The sequence below is a fragment of the Gavialis gangeticus genome, unplaced genomic scaffold (assembly GCF_001723915.1).
Source record: "Gavialis gangeticus isolate Ggan-Ray unplaced genomic scaffold, GavGan_comp1, whole genome shotgun sequence".
Lineage (NCBI taxonomy): Eukaryota > Metazoa > Chordata > Crocodylia > Gavialidae > Gavialis > Gavialis gangeticus.
The window spans coordinates 2,337,739-2,356,401 of NW_017729031.1; the positions used below are offsets into that span (position 1 = coordinate 2,337,739).

At 40.4% G+C, this 18,663-nt stretch overlaps 1 protein-coding gene across 1 annotated transcript in view; it reads left to right on the forward strand.

The window, feature by feature from the left end:
* The window catches only part of CYTIP (cytohesin 1 interacting protein), a 21,241-nt gene extending 2,584 nt beyond the window's left edge, over window positions 1-18,657 (forward strand). The window contains exons 2-8 of the mRNA XM_019522383.1: window positions 2,096-2,142; window positions 2,510-2,564; window positions 5,210-5,312; window positions 6,780-6,873; window positions 7,436-7,505; window positions 16,579-16,645; window positions 17,436-18,657. Of these exons, the coding sequence (XP_019377928.1) occupies window positions 2,096-2,142; window positions 2,510-2,564; window positions 5,210-5,312; window positions 6,780-6,873; window positions 7,436-7,505; window positions 16,579-16,645; window positions 17,436-17,908 (909 nt within the window). The 3' untranslated portion in view covers window positions 17,909-18,657. The remainder of the gene's footprint in view (window positions 1-2,095; window positions 2,143-2,509; window positions 2,565-5,209; window positions 5,313-6,779; window positions 6,874-7,435; window positions 7,506-16,578; window positions 16,646-17,435) is intronic.
* Window positions 18,658-18,663: the final 6 nt, after the last annotated feature.

Sequence of the window (18,663 nt, forward strand, 5' to 3'; positions counted from 1 at the left end):
ATGAAATATGATGTTGCCCTTGAGAAAAGGGTAAACAAAGCATGAAAGGCTCCCAAATATATGGAAAAATAGAATGATTTGTAAACAAGTGTATTTCCTAACACCACTCAAATGAGTTCTTTGAGATTTGCTTGCAACCTCCTAGAAATAAGATGGCATGGCTGGTGTTCGTGGAAGCTGGGTATACATAGGCATAAACTGTGCCTGAATGAAGAGCATGGGTGCTCAAACTGCACATCTCACACTTTGATTAGGTTCTGCAATTTCCATAGCATACTGTACTGTTATAATAGCGGCAGTATCAAAGAACATGAAGGGCTGTTGCTACTTGAGGTTCTGCAGAACTACTAGTACTCAGCTTTCTTGAGATCTGTGCAAACTAAGATTATAGAATCAAACAAATTGCAAAGCTCTATAGAGCTGCTTGTCCCCACCACCATACCAATACAGGATTTCTCTTTATGAATTGCTACCTATTGCAGTTTTCAGTTCCAATGTCTCAAGACATTAAGCAATGTCTTAAGTGTTAGCATTTCACTGTGGGGGAATGAATTCTGTAATCTAAACAGTTTCACTCTCCGAATCATTCTCTTGATATTTACTTTTTCTTCATATTTTCATCCAACGACTTCTTGTTACAATGTTTCATCACCTTAAACAGCATTTTCCTTTGTGTTTACAACCCTAAAATGCTTTGGCAGCTATCATCCTGGTCATCACCTTGCTACACTTGTTGTACACTTTCCCAGAGGTTTCCTTTTTCAGGGTAGCTGTTCCCGAGCTCTAAGTGATCACAAAGGTGTTAAGTTGTAGTGATCATCCCAGCACAGTAATGCATAGTGAGTTGCATTATTGTTATACTGGGTGGTAGTGAGATCTAGTCAAAGCTCTCTTTTTTATCCTATTGGCAGCACAATCATGCCTTATACAAGGGCAGATATTGTACAGTTTTTAAAATAAAGCTTGAATCACCACCACACCACATTACTGCAATTTCTTCATGGAGAACTAACACAGGTTTTGTAATGGCATGCAACTGGTGTCATAAAGCCCTCAATGACAAAAATATTGCCATGCTATAGTATCAGAAACTAGGGCTGAAGCTTCAGTTGCTGAGTTGAGTTGGAGGAGATTCGGCCCAATTTGGTGACTGAATCTCCAAATCTGAATTGAATCAGGAGACCGTTTAGTCTCTCCGAATCAAATTGGAATCCTCCGAATCGATTCAGAGAGATTCAGAAAGGTTCAACGATTCAGACATAGACACAGCTTTGGGTTTGGGGGGGGCACCTGGAGTCCCCCCATGGCTGATCACCGAGCCAGGGAAAGTGCAGGGGGGCTGCCCCTGTGCGCTTGGCAGCAGACCTGGAAGCAAACCGGAAGTACTACTGGTTCAGTTCTGGGTTCGCTGCTGAGCTTGCGGGAGGTCCTCCCATGCTCCTGTGGGACGCTCCATCTGCCCCACCATCTCAGCATTCATGAGTACCTCAAAGTATGTAGAAAAAACATTTAAATCTGTGTCTATGGCCGAATCGCTGATTCTCTGAGTCAGCATCAAATCTTTAGATTTGGCTGAATCTAGTTGGGACAGTGATCCGAATCAATGAATCGAATCACTGCCCCCGATTCAGGCCAAATCCGAATCTGAAATGAATATAGCCCATTTTATACACCCCTGTCAGAAACCTCACTGTAGTCTCACTTTATATATAAGAGTTTCACAGCTGTTTAGATATGTTGCCAGTTTCTTAAGTCTACATTTCCTGTGGTAGTTAATACATAGTGAAACCTAATTTGTAACAGTACAAACTGTTCTCTCCCAGGGGACTCAAAAGTGAGCAGTAGTGGCTTTACAGATTGATTTTGGAGTATGCTTATTCAGTGCAGCAGATTGGGATGGGAGCAGAATGCAAATGAGGTGCAGAGCAAAGGGATCAGAGTGGTACTCGGAAAGGACAAAGGTCTTAATTTGTGGTATTCCTAGTGAAAAGGTTGGCCCTCACTGGTCTACTAGATCATTAACTATATGTGTTATATATGAAAAGATGAATGTATGAACCTACTAGGAATTACAAACTTCCATTTCTGTTTCCAGTTTGCTTTAAGAAGATCAAGTTCCTTAGACTCTTCAGGGCCTCAAAGGTAAAGAGATTTTTTTCCTACTATCATTACTTTTTCTTTCTTTATATTGTCAGCAGTGCTAATACATCTATTATAGTCTTTCAGCACTACTAGTGATAGTATCAACAATATTGATGTTGGTTTAGTATCAAAACTGGACAGAAAATGGGGATTGTTTGGTACCACGGCTGTTAACCACCAGATCAGGTACAGTTTGTATGTAGTCTGAATTTGGAACAGGAGACAACATAGAAATAACTAAGTGCAATATTCATAGGATTAACCTATGGCTGCTGGTCAATAGGACCATTGTATATTACTTAGTAATACATGAAACTGAAAAAGGTGGTGTGACTTTCATGTGCAAATTTATGTATTTTTCTTACAGACAACTCCTTGCTATTATCAAAGAAGATAATGAAACATTTGGGTTTGAAATTCAGGTGAGACTTAATACTGTGAAGATAATTTAATTATGTGACTGAGCATGACCAGCTTATGATCATAATGAAACTGAAGTACTTCCTATAATGACACAGGGTTTTGACATACTTGAAACTGTTTGTGACTAGAAAAGGACACAGACCAAAATGTTTCATCTGATAACCTCCCATGACACTTGAATCCAAATCTAGATTCAAAGTTTGTGGTTGGCCTGTCTTTATTTTGGGACAAACAGAATTGTGAAGTCAAATACCTACAACCTTTGTGGCTTGTTATGGTTGTCATAGCTGGAGAACAAATAACTGAATCCACAGCGTACTTCTTGCTTCCAGTAGAAAGGAATATTTGGAGATGATTAGAACAGAAGATTCAAAGTAAGAGGCTTCCTGATTTCAATTTCCATCTTTGTCACTGCCTTTAAATACTTTAGGCAAGCCGCTTGTCTTGGTGCAAGGGGTTGTCCACACCTGAAAGTTAAAGTCAAATCCAGTTGTAGACTGCATATATGTTCAGTACAAAATGGGTAAATACAGTGTCTAACATGGATGCTGACCTTTTAGTGAAAGCTAGAGAAAGATTCTAGACCAGCTTGTGCCTGGCAACTCTGGGATAACTCTTCTATAGCCTTAATACATATAATTAAAGCCATGTCTACACACTGTCTGTGGCACACCTTGGAATGCGGATGGAAGACATTCACTCCAACCCAATGTGCATCAAATCTGAGCAATTAAGCAGTGCGGCCAACTTAGAGCAGTCATGGATGCGTGACCTAATGCTGTTCTTAGGCATTGTGTCTCCAGTGTGTTTCTTTGCATGTACTTAGGCCACTCTAAGGCGGTTGTCTCACCTCATTTCCAAGACTGGGTTCATACTCGGTGGGAGCGGGTAGGCGAAGCATATTTTTATGTAGCAGTTCTAGGTCCAGGAGAGGAAATGCAAACATGACATAATTCCAATAGGAATTCCTCCTGTTTTCTGAGGTAGAACCACAGAGCCTTGTGCCACCCTCAAGGGATAACAAATGTCTGAGGACAGGAGAATAACATGCAAAAATATAAAAGCCATAAAATACTTTCTCCTCAACATATGGTACTATACTTTTAAAATAGATACATTTTTGGAAATAAATGTTAACAAGTTAAGGTTTATAGGTACTTCACTCATCATAATTTTTCTAAGTTCAACACTCATTTTTAAGTAAAATATACAAAAATAAACTCTCTCAGCTCTCTCTAGCCCCTCCTCTGCTCCCCCAATATAATACCCAACAAACAAAAATAAAAACTAATTATGAGTACTAGTTAGCATAGTGCTTGCTTTTGGACAGTTACTCACAGAAGTAATCCTCACATTAGTAGTCCCACTGAAATCTAAGTTTATAGGGTCAGACCATAGCAGATTACATGTATTTAGGAGATAACAATCTCAGTTATGCTTCTTTCAGAAACAGTGGTGCTTTCAAGAACCGTTCACACTTTGTCATAAACTGATTTCAATAAAATTTTGCCTTGATCATTAGAAAAACCAAATAGATACATTTTCCAGGAGTAGTTGCCTAATACAAATAGTACAGAAAGAGGCCTGTAATCTATATATACACAAATTAATTCTGTATGTGTGTATATTCCAATAGTCTTTATCAATGTTCATTTAACATTTTGCATAATTACAATAGGTAGCATGGCCATAACATTGAACTATATCATTAATGCTGATAATGAGAGATAAGTAAGATCTACATATTTAAAAGATTATATAAAATACATTTATATATGTTCTCAATAAAAGCATCGGTGTCTTAAGGCACAATATTAAAGCTTATTTTAGGAAATAAGTAGCGATTTCCCTATTTACAATGTATAAAAGAATATCTTTGAAATAGTTTCCCATATTTATGCACAAAAAGGGAACAGTGTTTTCAGCCAAATTAGTGTATAAGATGAAGCATAACTTTTTTTAACTTAGCCCAGTGGCTAATAAATGTGTAAGTATTCAGGTCAGAAATAGAGAGCTGTCAGAAGTGAAGATGATTGAGTCAATTACTATGCTTATATATAAATTGATGGGGCAGATTTTTTGCCCTCTGATTTAAAAAGTTATTTTTGGTATATTTTTATTTTTTAAGGTACATTCAGTGTTGGCATCTCATTTGAAGCCTTGGCTAAGAAAAGGCAGTATATGTTTGATATGAAAATTTGGGGGTCTTTGGGGATCTTTAAGAAGAGGCTGGATGCCTACCTGGCTGGACTCATTTGAGTCCCGTTTCTCTTTTTGGGGTTTTTTGTTGTTCTCCCACCCTGGCGGGGGGTCGGGCTAGAAGATCTACTAGGTCCCTTCTGACCCTTAATCTATGAATCTATGAAAAATCAGTAAACAAAGGATTTGCATTATTTAGTGTTATTATTTCATTTTTACAATATAAATTTAGGCAAACGCATTACTTGTGCTGCAAGCCTCCTGAATTTCTCAATCATGATGATATAACTTATTTTTGTAAAAGTGTATGCATACTTTTACATAAGTAAAATGCTGAAGTGCCATGAATTAAACTGTCCACTGATTAGGCTGCACAGCAATAACTACTTTTAAAATTTGTTCCGAGGCTTTACTAATGGTTCCACTCTTATGTTCATCTTTCTAGACTTGTAGATTACCCAGCCAGAATGATTACTCCCCAGAGACACGTACTTATGTCTGCAGAATACAAGAGAAAAGCCCTGCCCATCTCTCTGGCCTACAAACTGGTAAAAACAAAACATATTATCCTATAGTTTTTACTTGACTTGCCTTTCCCTCCTATATTTTTTGTGTATTTAACTGGAATGTCAAAGATACGGCTTGCAGGCTGGATGCAGCCAGTGGAGCTGTTTCATGTGGTATGCGGCACTAGGAATATAGACCTGGGGCAAGCCAGAGTGGGTCTGTCCCCAGATTCCTGAATATGGAGCCCCATTGGGGTCATTTATTGGCAGCAGAGGATGGCATAAGGGCTAGGGACAGACATTCAAAAAGCCTGAGCCTGAATTGATTCAATCTTTGCAGGTTAGTCTAACCTGTCTAGATTGAATCAGTTTGCAACTTTACAGACATTCCCTCTGGACTGAAGGAATGCAGGCACATGCCTGCAGTGGCTCAGGCTAGAAGCTGGGGGGCACGAGAGCGTCTCTCCCTTCCCTTCGACAGTGCTGAGCTGAAGCAGGGGATGGCTGAGCCCTAGCAGGACCTATGATTAGGGAGGGGTTTAAACCCCCACCCTGCCTGCACAGTCCTAGGCTTTTCCACACTCGCTGTTCAAGGATTGGGAGAGTGGCCAAACTTCAGCCCCTGGCTAGCACTCTGAGGCAAAGGGGGGTGTATACTGTGCATGCATCTGTTGACAGTACTGAGCTTTTCAGTCTCCCTCTCCTTGCTTCTTCATGCTGTCTACAAACCTGACAGGCAAGGGAGCTGCAGCATTTATCAGCTCATCAACAAAACAAAAGCCTCTCTCATTAGTTTAAGCTCTTAAACAGCTTTTTCCAAGGAAGGAACATTACAGGCTGACCTGTTGATTAGTTCCAAAAAGCCCTAAGTGGACACTGTTCTGTCTGCCTGTCCCAGTGAAATTGGCACATGCCTAGGGTGCATGGGGCTGGGGTCCATGCTGTAGGAGGTGGGAAGGAGGGAGGGGGGGATCGCTGCTTGAGCAGTGAGCGGTGTGGGGAGAGGGACAGGAGGAAGCCAGGTAGATCCTGCTGCACTTGCAGGTTCTGCCAGAGCTCTGACTAGGGAGCTGAAGGGCAGGGCCAGCCTTGTTCTCTGGAGCAGGGAGCATAGGCCCACAGAGCCCAGGGTTGCAAAACATCTGGGATGCTGGGGGGCTCTGGTTAAACCCAGAAGGGGTTTGGGACAGACCTTGCATAAGCTGGTTTGATCCAAATCAGTTAAGTCTGATATTACATTCAACCATGTTTATCTTAAACCAGTTTTACCCATTTTGAAACTGGTTTATGTGCACTGAATTTATGTTCTGTTACAGGTTTAAACCAGTTTCTGATCACTTCCATGTGTAATGTCTGTCCCTAGCCAATGAGCTCTGGGGTCTGGATCCAGCCCAGGGGAGCCAATGAAGCTTGACACCCCTGATTTAGACTATTTATTATTTTTTAGTGAAAGTTGACAGAGTGATGTGGATTTTAGATGTTCATTTTACTGTTCTTTAAATTTACCAGGTGATATTCTTGCCAATATCAATGGAGTGAACATCGAGGGGTTTAATCACAAGCAAATAGTGGACTTGATAAAATCTTCAGGCAATTATTTAAGGTAGACCGTGATCTTCAGATATTTTTTGTGTAATTCCCTATTATACTATGAGCCCCAAAAGAAATATTTTCTTGTTACCCTATGCTTTCTTTCCTACTTCATTTGCTAAGAAAAAAGTACTATTTCTTGTAGAAGGCAGAAGGCAGCTAACCAAATTAAAATTGTTCTTGCAAGCATTATTAAGCATGAGGCAGGCAGGTTCTTATGCTGGATCAGCACAATACTGTTTGCTGAAGCTATTGCTAGAATGATGATACACTGGGAGAATTTCTAGATTGTTATAAGACTTCCTCAGTCTAAAGATCACATTGGTTCTGATGACAGCTAAATTGAGAGAGCAAATAAATATCTTATGGATCCCTCTCTCCAGTCTTTTCTCCAATGCCTCTTGTCTTCTTAGATTATAAAATCTTTCATGTACCAACTATGTCTTCCTATGAATCTGTAGTTGCATAATGGAGCCTAGCAGGCAATATAAATATTAACTAAACATTATAAAATAGCTGTAGATGCTTAAATGGCCTTTGTACATTTCACTGTTGAAAACATTTGTTCTTTACAGAATAGAGACTGTTAATGGAGCTATGATTTTTAGGAGAATGGAACTTGACAACAAGCTTCAATCATTGAAGGTAATTACATGAATATGTGTAAATATAAAGATATTGTTTGTAAAAGATGTCAGACTGATATTCCTAAAGAGTGAAGTAAGCTGTTTACTTCAGACCGGGAGGGGACAGGCAATGACAATGCAAAATTCTATGTGTTCCCCTACTAAGATGCTGTACCCGTGGTGCTAACTGTGGTGGCAGTCTTTGTGGAAACTCTTCCCTAGGGTGATTCTTAAATTACCTTGGGCATGCTATCAATTGCTTAATTTCATGTGCACTGAGATATTTTTCATACCCAGTACATAGACTCAAGGAATGCTTGCTGAATCAGGCTGGCCCACATGTTGCTGAATAACCACAAATACTGGGTGAGAGGAAAGATATTACAGTGGGCTGTGTAACCTTGGGCCAGATTCAACAAATGACTTAGGTGCTATGACCCTTAACTTTTGGGTGCCCGGACCCCGAAGTGGAATCCAAAACTCAGATTTAGGCTGTTAGGGCTCCCTATTCAATGGATGAAAAGACTTAGGTGTCTTAGAAAGGTGATCCAAAACACCCACATACTGAACACAGGAGTGTCAGGATTCTCATTCCTTCTCTGGAGTTTAGGTGCCTGAGTCATGGTCACAGGAAGGTGTCTCCATCCATTTGAGACCCAGATCCTCTCCTGAGAGGAGAGCTGAGCAGTAATAACTGTTTTATCTTTAAAATAAAGGCAGCGCGTGGTAGTGCTTACCTTTTACATAATAGCCTAAAATGTGCTTAAGCAGTATGATTGATTCCTGCATTCTAAGCTTTCCTCAACCTGAGGGGATTCAAATGCAAGTCTTTCACCTCCAAGGAGTGTGCCATAGCTACCAGACTGTAGGCTAGGCTGGGTAGTAGAGGCACTCTTCACCCCTTGTGTGGCAACTGTTGTTACTATACAAAACCAAATCCCATCCAATGTACCATCTCCAGCCCTGAACAATCTCAGGAAGTGGGAGAAGAAAAGCAGAACCAGATACATATGTAGTTGTGCACTGAGGAAAAAGAAACCTTCCTGAATTCAGAAGACATCCAGCTGAAATGCTGTAGAAGCATGAGATTTGATTGTAATTATTGTCTTAATATAGGACTGCAGGTGTTGTGAGCATATGAGGACAATGCAGGAAAACCTGTTCTTTCCAGATACGCATGAAAAAAAGAAAATGTAAAGGGAGACTGACAGACTTTAGATTTCAAGGGCAGAAGGGACCAATATGACTAGCTAGTCCATTCCCCCAAATTCAGGCTATGAAATTTTTCCCAAAGGCAAGTTTAAAACACCTTTTAAAAATAAATCCTAATGTTAATGAGTCCACCATCTTCTGGAGGGTCTTCCAAACTTTAATTAGCCTCATGGCTAGGAAACAACAACACCTTTTAAATTTGAAGTTGTATAACTTCAGTTTCTAGCTACTGGATCACATTGTCTTTAAAAGCAAGCTAGAAAAGCCCCAGCTATCATATGTCTTTTCTAGTATAGGTAAAGAGGTACAAGAGGTAAAGTCATCTTTTGCATTTTCTTTTCAATAAGCTGTGTACTTTTACATGGTTGGTCTTAAATAATGTGTGGATATAAAAGCAGTGCTTCCTTTTGGTCTAAAAAGAAGACACATGCTGGGAGATCCATAGGGATATGGGCATAAATTTGACTTCTTCTGGAAAAGTTAAGCTAAAATGCTTGCTAATCTTTTAGAAGTAGGAAAGAATTAGAGTGATATAAATGAAGAAAAAGTGATGAATGGACATACTGGATTTGCCATGATTATGGTAATCTCAATTCACAGGAAATTCCTATGAAAGGAAAGCAATGTACCAGCTATGACATATGAAGAGGCTTACCTGAGGCTCAATTACACAGTTAATCAAAAATATATACAGGACCAGAACTTTGGGGTCCTTCCTTTCTGACCCATATTTTAATCATAAAGTTAAATTCCAGCTACTATGTCATGGACTTAATGATCCAAACCACCCCCACCCCCAAGTCCACTAAAACTTGAACTCACGTGTTTCTTGAGATTTGAAGAATTTATTTATTTATTACATTTTTATTCAGCAGCCATTGGCATACCACCAGGTTTTTTGTAAAAGCAAGACAAACCAGCATTTTCTCAGAGAATGTCTGTTTATCCCATCTCTTTAAAGTCCTGGTAGAATGACTAGAACGTTAATAGCACCCGGGGTCTCCCTGTGGCTGATTGCCGAGCCAGGGAGGCACAGGGGGGCCCTCCAGCATGCTCCCCAGCAGAGCCAGAAGTGGACTGGAAGATCCACTTCCAGGTTCGCTGCCAAGCATGTGGAGGGCACCCCCCTGCACTCCTGTGGGACGCTCCATGTGCCCCAGCATGAGAGTGATCATAAGCCACACCTGCTACCTCAAGGTATGTAGAAAAAGCTTTTAAAGCTATGTCTGTGTCCAAATCGCTGAATCTCTGAATCAGCATTGAATCTTCAGATTTGGATTTGGCTGAATCAAATCAGGGACAGTGATCCTAATCAACAAATTGAATCACTGTCCCCAATTTGGGCCAAATCTGAATCCGAATCAAATAGGGCCTGTTTTGCATACCCCTATTCCTTAGCTTGTGTGTAAGAATGTTGTCGGAGACTGTATCAAAAGCCTTGCTAAAATCAAGGTACACCACATCCACTGGTCTACCCACATCCACAGAGCCACTCATCTTGTCATAGAAGGCAATCAGGTTGGTCAGGCATAACTTGCCCTTGGTGAATCCATGCTGACTGTTCCTAATCACCTTCTTCTCCTCCAAATGCTTAGAAATGGATTCCTTGAGGATCTGGTCCATGATTTTTCCAGGGACCGAGGTGAGGCTGACTGATCTGTATTTTCCTGGATCCTTCTTTTTCCCTTTCTTAAATATGATCACTATGTTTGCCCTTTTCCAATCATCCAGGACATCTCTTGATTGCCATGAGTTTTCAAAGATGATGGCCAGCAGCTCTGCAATTGCATCAGCCTCAGAACCCTTGGGTGCATCCCATCCAGCCCCATAGACTTGCACGTGTCCAGCTTTTCTAAACAGTCCCTAACCTGTTCTTTCACCACTGTTGGCTGTTCACCTCCACCCCAAACTGTGCTGCCCAATGCAGTAGTCTGGGAGCTGACCTTGCTTTTGAAGACTGAGGCAAAAAAGGCACTGAGCACTTCAGCCTTTTCTGCTTCTCTTTTTTTCCCTCCAGGTCCTAGAGTTTAGGACATGAAGGATCCATTAATTTTATTAATTTATATAAAACCATTTAAATAAATATTTAATTAATTAATCCACTATTAACTTTATGTACGTGGCCCTCAACAGCTCACCAAAATGCATTAAGTGGTCTGTCAGCCCAAATAGTTGCCCACTCTGAGCTAGACGACTTCAGTTTGTCACTGCACTAGTAGCTCCTTTGTTACAGTGTACTTTCATGTCCCCTCTCTTCTGCCTAAAGAACCTGCTACATTTGTGAACCATGTAGCTCAAAAACTGAACAATTCTTAAAGTCCGAATATGCTTATTCTATGTGTAATTTAATTATACTTTGCTTTCACACCTTCATATTACACATTTCTGTAAAATGTCAAGTGAAGAAGTCAGTAGGGCGTTGATCTCTCACATAGAGAATGAGGTTTTTACTAATAGAACTGCACTAACATTTTGTCATATACTGACAGTTCTGTGGGATAGTGGTTTTGCACTTACAGTTAACTCAAGTTACCAAACATAAAGTACCTCGTGAAAGTAGGGTGGCATGGATGCATTATGGAACAAGTTGATCAAAATTTTTGTCAATAATGATCCAGCTTGAAGATGTTGAACTTACCAAAGTGGGTGCTAATAGTTGATTTCCCACACTCCTTTGTGATACCCTGGTCATTTCAACAGTATGTTCAAATTGGCCCCTTCTAATAGCACCATGATAAGGCACCGTGATAATGTCTGCAATGAAGCAAGCACTAAAATCAACAAGAGAGACAGCTTTTTATTAATTCTGAACTACAACAGAAAATGTGGAATGAGCCTGGAGTTTGCATCTAGAGGGGAAAAGGAAAGTCGCAAGTTTCATATTTTACAAATGCATTTTTCAGATAGCAGAGATCAGCTGCTAAAAGCCAGGAGGATGAGTATTTTAAATCCGTAACGAAAAATAAACACACTCCAACTAATTCTTTTAAAATCAAACTGACCTTCAGCATGCCAGAAAGCACAACAACTTTATTATGTTTTCATGTGGCCCAGATATATTCCAAAGCTTTTATTTCAAAGCAAAAGATCAATCATTAGGCAATTTATTCAAGCCTGTATGACTAACAGTCTGTAGCAGTATTAGTGATTGCCAACATAATGATCAACTCCTGTGTTCTCATGAATTGCAGCAATAAAAGGTTTGGGTCTGAGGCGCAGCTTATTCCTAGCTCTTTCTGAACTAGGTGGTAGCAGCTGCTTGCCTGCTTATCTGCCTTAATCAAATTGTTGTTACAAATCCAATACCAAAGTAATCTGAAGGTCATGTTCACATGGTGTCCCCATGTGGGATCAGCAAAGAGTCTGAACAGGTGTAGTCTCCTGCTCCTTCTACCTTATTAAATCTCCTAAAGTCATGAAATAGGGCAGAACATTGTACATTGCACAGAAGCAATACTGTATATGAAGGAGCTTTCTCCCAGATTCAGCATCAGACCACAGCAGCAGGTCAATGGTAGTAGTAGTAGTATTTCACTTAGCAGCTCCAAATGAGAGTGGCAGACAGTCCCTGCCCTAAAGATCTTATAGTCTAAATAAAACAATAAAGTATGAAAGAAGAAATGGACTCAGAGAGGTGAAGAGACTTGGCCAGCATCCCACTGGAGATCAGTGTTCAGAACAGAACCCAGGTCTTCCAATTTCCAGCCCTATCCACAATACCGTACTCCCCTCCCAAGCCTGAAAATCACCTTACATTTAAGAACCACATAATTTATTATAAGAAGCATAAATAACAAAAGAGCCTGAGTAAAGTTTACAAGAACTAAATTGCTGAAATAATGTGGACAAGTTTCACATTTCTGTCACAAAAAATTACATTTTTGTGACCCAATTCATTGCTGCAAATCTGGTTTAGTCACAAGGTAAATAGCATTTCATGCATAAAACAACAGGTCAACCTTGTGAGAAAACAAAACTGCGTTAGTTTTCTTGAACCAGTACAGGCAAATTTGTAAATCATTTGGCACCTACTACTGCTATATTCTTGGACCATTCAAGCCCTGTTCTTATACCACTTCTCAAGATATATTAGGCTATAACTCATGAAGATGCTGGCCAACCTGTGGAATATGCCAGTTTAAAGATGCCTAAATTACTATCTGAAAAATTGTTTAGTGGTCCCTATGATGATAGGGAGAGCTATGCAGCTGTCAAAGGCTCATTGCAGATGTTATAGCCATGGTCAAAGGTTTTCTGTGAATCTTTCCTGAATCACTCAAAACTGGAAATATAAGGGACTCTCTTATAAAAATTGCAATCCTTTTTAAGTTCTATCAGTTGGAAATTATTGCAGGACTAGTCTGCTCTTCAGTCTAGTTCAGGGGTGGGCAATGATTTGGGCTGGAGGGCCACTTAATGAGTTTTGGTGAGTTGTTGAGGGCCCCACACACAAAATTAATGGTGGATTAATTAAAATACTAATTAAAATTATTGGTGTAGATTAATAGACACTTCATGTCCTAGAGGGAAGGAAAGAGAAGGAGTGGGTAAAATGTAGTATGATGGGACTAGGGGTTGGAGAAAGCCCAACAAACTGATGGGGAGAAGGGAGGAGGAGAAGATCTGGACAGGGACAGAAGAAGGGGAGAAGCAGAGGTGTAGGGACCAAGGGCAGAGAAGCTCAGCCACAGAGCACAGCTCAGGAAGGCCTCAGGGAGGCGGGAAGAGAGGATGGGGACTGGCCAGAGGAGTTGGGGTGGGAGGAGTGGAGCGGGGGAGCCCTAAGGCTGGGCTGAGATGTGGCTGGAGAAGGGCAGCGGGGAGTGGAGTGGAGTGGCTTGTTTACTTCTGGAGCTCCCTCAAACTGCCTCTCCCAGACCTCACAGGAGGGACCACATCTGAGGGGGTCAAGGGCAGCACTGTGCCTGAAGTGGGGGGGGGCAGCAGGGCAGCCAGGGCCACCCCAGTGTGTGAGGGAATGTGTCACCTAGGGTGTGTGTGGGGAGCAGCTGCCACTGCTGAGGACCCACCCCTAGCTCAGATCAGTTCAACTCACTATGGCTTTGGGGGAGCTGGGAGAGTTTGCACAGATAAGCAAGAGCCATGCCCCCCGCTGCCTGGCTGAACTGCATTACATTTCCACTCCCTGCAGCCTTGCCCAGGGCTGAGCCACAGCTGTGTATCCTGCTCCCCCTCGCCCCTCTTCCATGACAAAAAAAAAAAAAAAAAAAAAAAAAAAAAAAAAAAAAAAAAAAAAAAAAAAAAAAAAAAAAAAAAGCAAGTGGTGGTGCATATGGCCATCCCAGCCCTGCCTCAGTCATTAATTTTTGGGCTTAGCGGTGCCACCCTTGCAGAAGTTGGTGCCAATGTCCCTGCCTGGCCTGGGGGGTCCCACCTGCACTGTCCAGCCCCAGGGAGCTGTGCCCCAGTCCTGGCGCCTCCCACTCTGTAGAGCTAGCAGGGTGGAGAGCACCAGGGGGCCAGCCACAGGCCAGACAGAGTCGACTGGCAGGCCGGATAGGACCTGTGGGCCCTATTTTGCCCACCCCTGGTCCAGCTGGCTGCTTCTTCACAGCAGGGGAAGTGCATTCCACGCATTGTTTATTTGAGAATCTAGTTGTTCCCAGATTTGTAGTTGCTAAATAATAATTAGAAGAGATTTTGATTTGATACTGATGAGAATAAGGAAATTATTGGCTATTATGAATAACTACAAAAGGATGTTTTTTCTATTTCCATGGAAATCCATTCAGATTTGACATACCAGCAATTCCAAGCCTGTGAAAATCACCATTTGCAGTTATTTCATGAAGCTTGTTACAGGTGTGGTGCTCACTATCTCTCAATATTCAATCCATACTGAGCAGGCTTCAGCCTCACAATCTTTTACATGACAACATTTGTGAAGGCAGGTCAAATGCAGACTATGTTTTTCTAGAAATTTTGGAAGTCTGAACTATTTCATTGGGATATTTTTGAAATTTAAAAGGCAGTTCCTGAAAAAAACATTTTTTGTTTACAGTTTTTCTTTCAATGCTAAAACCGAAACACTTTAATTGTAGGACAAACCAAAAATACTGCTACTGACAACTGAAATACAGGACTGGTGGATTCTGTTCCAATCTCTGCTAGAGATGTCAACAGAATGAGTTAAGACTGTGCATGCAGCTTTGACGTGGGCATTTTCTAACCTCTTGAATACATTACTTTGGAACCTTGACAGTGTTTTAATGTAGTTTTTGTGTATAATACCAAAACAGTCTTTTAAAGACTAAGAAACATTTTGTTTAATTAAATCTATTTTATTTTCAACATGGAAATCTATTTTCTCTTTAATATCAGGTGTATATTTCCTACCTCGTTGATGTAAATCTGTTTATGTCTTTTCTAAACTTCAGCTTGTACAAAGTGTCTATAACAAAACAAATTAATAGTGTTTAAGAATATAGGAAGCAGCCTACAAACACAAGATATTCATTTTACATTGAATAAGGTTTATTTAAAAAAAATGCATGCACACCATGCCTGTGGTGCTAGCAAAAACTAGTATTTGTATGTACCATTGAATATTTGCAACCTCAAATCAGGGAACAGCACCTACCTTTATATATCATTGTGGATTGACATGTGGAAACTGCCTTAAAGCAAAACATTATCAAGTTTCTTTTTGAAGTAATACATGTAATTGTTCATCTGTGCTGTGCCTAAATAGACACACAGCAGAGAGGAAGTGATTAAACATACTGAGCAACATCAGAATGGTATATACATTTATAGACAGGGGACAGAACAGTATGTCCTGTTGCTGACCATGACATCAGCACGCTGTTCATATCAAAATAAGGACTAGAAGCATGTGTAAGCTCATTTACAAATGATCAGGATTTACAATGGGAGACAGATTTCCAAAAGAGATGAGCTCCCTCTGAGACTTCTAACAATGGGCCATATTTTCAAAAGTGCTCAGGTCTTTTTTGGAGACTATAAGCTCTTTTCAAAATCCAAAGAACATGACACAGATATCAGAAGGGCATAACTGGCAGCTTTAATGAAAGAAACCAGTATTGAGAATTTTGGAAATCCTGATAGGAAATACCTGGAGAAACTGTCTCTTCTTCTCCCTTTTGGTAAATAAATTTCACTGGGTGCATCTGCACAAGATGCTACTGCGAGTGGTTACTGCGCATTTATTTAGTATTTGTATAAGCAAGTACTAAATAAATGTGCAGTAAACCAGAGTTTTTATGCAGTAGCATCAGCAAACATCTTTTAAATGCTGTTGCTATGCAGTAACCTAATAATACTGCGCAGTAGCATATTAGCACTGTCCACTGTGTGACATGCTACTGCGCAGTATTATATGGTTACTGAGCAGTAAGCATCTCATGTAGACACGCCCACTAGGTACTAAACTTACTGTGTACTAACCAGAAAAATTATAGCTTTTGGTTCCCACGCTTTTATTATGTAATATTCAAATATTGATGATACTCATTAGTAATTATGGTATTGTGGTATGGTACAGTATGGTATCACACCTTTAAAATTTAGAATTCTCTTTTTGTTAGAAGTGAGTCAGGCTTCCTGTCGTCATATCAGTGGATATTGGAGCCCCCCTCATATTAACATATGTTAGGTGCACAAGCAAAATTCATACAAAAACACTGCTGGAAATTAACAGAATAATGTATTTCTGGGATAAATTTGCTGACTTCTATGAAGGTTCTGTTAATACTATCAGCAAAAAGGTCATAGATATGATTGAAAGTACCTGCTTCCCAGAGTTAAGTACAATTTTTTTGAGTACACCATTTTCTCTGAAAAACTTTACATTCAAAGAAAGTTTGTGAATGATAAAAAGCCCTATTTACTCTCTACAGCAAACCTTGCGGGAAAAACTGGTGGAGTTCCGGTCTCTGCAGTTACAGGAACAACGCCTACTGCATGGTAAGTTTTAACTTCCTGTTAGGAAACCACACTGTTTTATGACTGTCACAGCTTCTTATGAAGAAATTTGAAATGCTCAGTCGAAAGTAAGACTTTATTTGACTGTCAGTCTCATTTGCTGCTTTTTATCCTGTTAGTGGGTGTGGTGGCGAGGCAACTGGGAACACTGTATCAGGGAATAAAAATTCAAATGCCTGACTTCTTGATTGGCACAGGAAGAAAGGTCATTTGCATAAATCCTACTAAACAGAAGTTGGTGTTGATTACATACTTTTCTCAGATCCTCCTACTTTGCAACATTACCTCCCCACGAATTTTCTCAGACTCTCCTACTTTGCAATGTTACCTCCCCATGAATCTGCATTCTGCATCTAGGAGGAAGCTAGAGTTCTACAGCCTTTCACAATTGGTAAATACACCTTCCACTAAAACATCTGTTATTAGTCAGTGCCTGAGGCAGAACACTGGTTTGGATAGACCGATATTCTAACCTGACATAACAAATGCTTATAGCTCTCTTCCTCATTTCCTGGTTGGAATAAAGACCATGTCATGACATCAAGGGAGAAAAGAGGAAGTCTGAGAAAGTCTAGAGAAGATTAAATGAAATTGATGACATGTCCATCAAACATGCAGGTGTGAATTACCAGGTTTATATCTCTCCAATGACAGTTCAGGAAGATCAGACTGCTGGGTTGTAGATTGTCTTTGATTAGACATGTTTTCCATTCTCTGGCTTTTTTGAAAATCTCCCTTGTATAATGTTTCTTCTTTGATACCTATTTTCTAGGAGAGGTGAATGACAACACTTCGTTTGATGCCATGGAAACAGAAGAGTTTAATTTATTTGGGAGCTGCACTGCACCCAGACCTACGTTCCCAATTAAGTCCCGATTCTCCAGTGAAAGCAGCTCGAAAAGCAGATTGAGTTCAATGACAGTGGACAGTGAGGATGGCTTCTACCAGACCTGTATTTCTGAGGATTCTGCTAATGAGACTCTGAGCCGACAGTCAAGCCTAGATGATGATTGCTTCTTCCAAAGGGACAATGACGCTGTTGTGGGGAGATCTTCACTGAGGAGGAACAGAAGCATCAGTGTTGCCAGCAATGGGTCAATGTCACCTCAGTGGGAGGGAGGGAGCTTCCCAAATATTTTTGGCACACTCCCACGGAAAAGTAGGAAAGGAAGTATCCGAAAGCAAATTTTTAAATTTATTCCTGGCCTTCACCGAGCAGTGGAGGAGGAAGAAAGTCGTGTCTGACATTTTATGTAACTTCATCTGTGTACAGGACTGTGCTAATATGTGTAGACAGGAAATGCAGCAGTAAAGCAATATGGTATCTAGGACACAGACTGTAGAATCTCATATGAAGGATGGAAAGGAACATTTCTAACAAAGATACTGCATTGTTTTCCCTGATAGGATTTCAGGACAGGACTGACATTATTTAAAATTCTAGAGTACTTTTCATTATTCCTGAACACAGCACATTGTGGGGCCTAGTTTAGTTATAATGAACAGGTTTCCAGTGACTAACTTTGATGTTTGAAAACATTTGTAGAGCGTTCTCAGCAAACTTTGTGATACCCACCTTTTCTATTGTATGCAAACTATTTATTTCCTGTTATCAAGTCAAGAGTTATTCTTCACGTGTCTTTATTATAGGGCCCAACCCTCATAAAATTTTTGACAAAAACCTTATTGTGAGCAGGATGAGTCCAGACTATATAAATGAACACAAGAACAAAGCTGTGAAGTACAGTACTTGTAAAGCTCAAGGATGTACTTGTAAGTTGCTCAGCATGTTGAACAGTACCTGCCATGCTACATCCAGTTTTGGGCCTCACACTTTAAGAACCATGTGGACAGTTTGAAAAGAGTCCAATGGAGAGCAACACAAATGATTAGGGGTTGGGAAGCAAGACTCATAAGGAAAGGTTGAAAGAACTAGGGTTGTTAGCCTGGAGAAGAGAAGATTGAGGGGGGTTTGGTTCAAAGACTCAAAGGGTGATTAT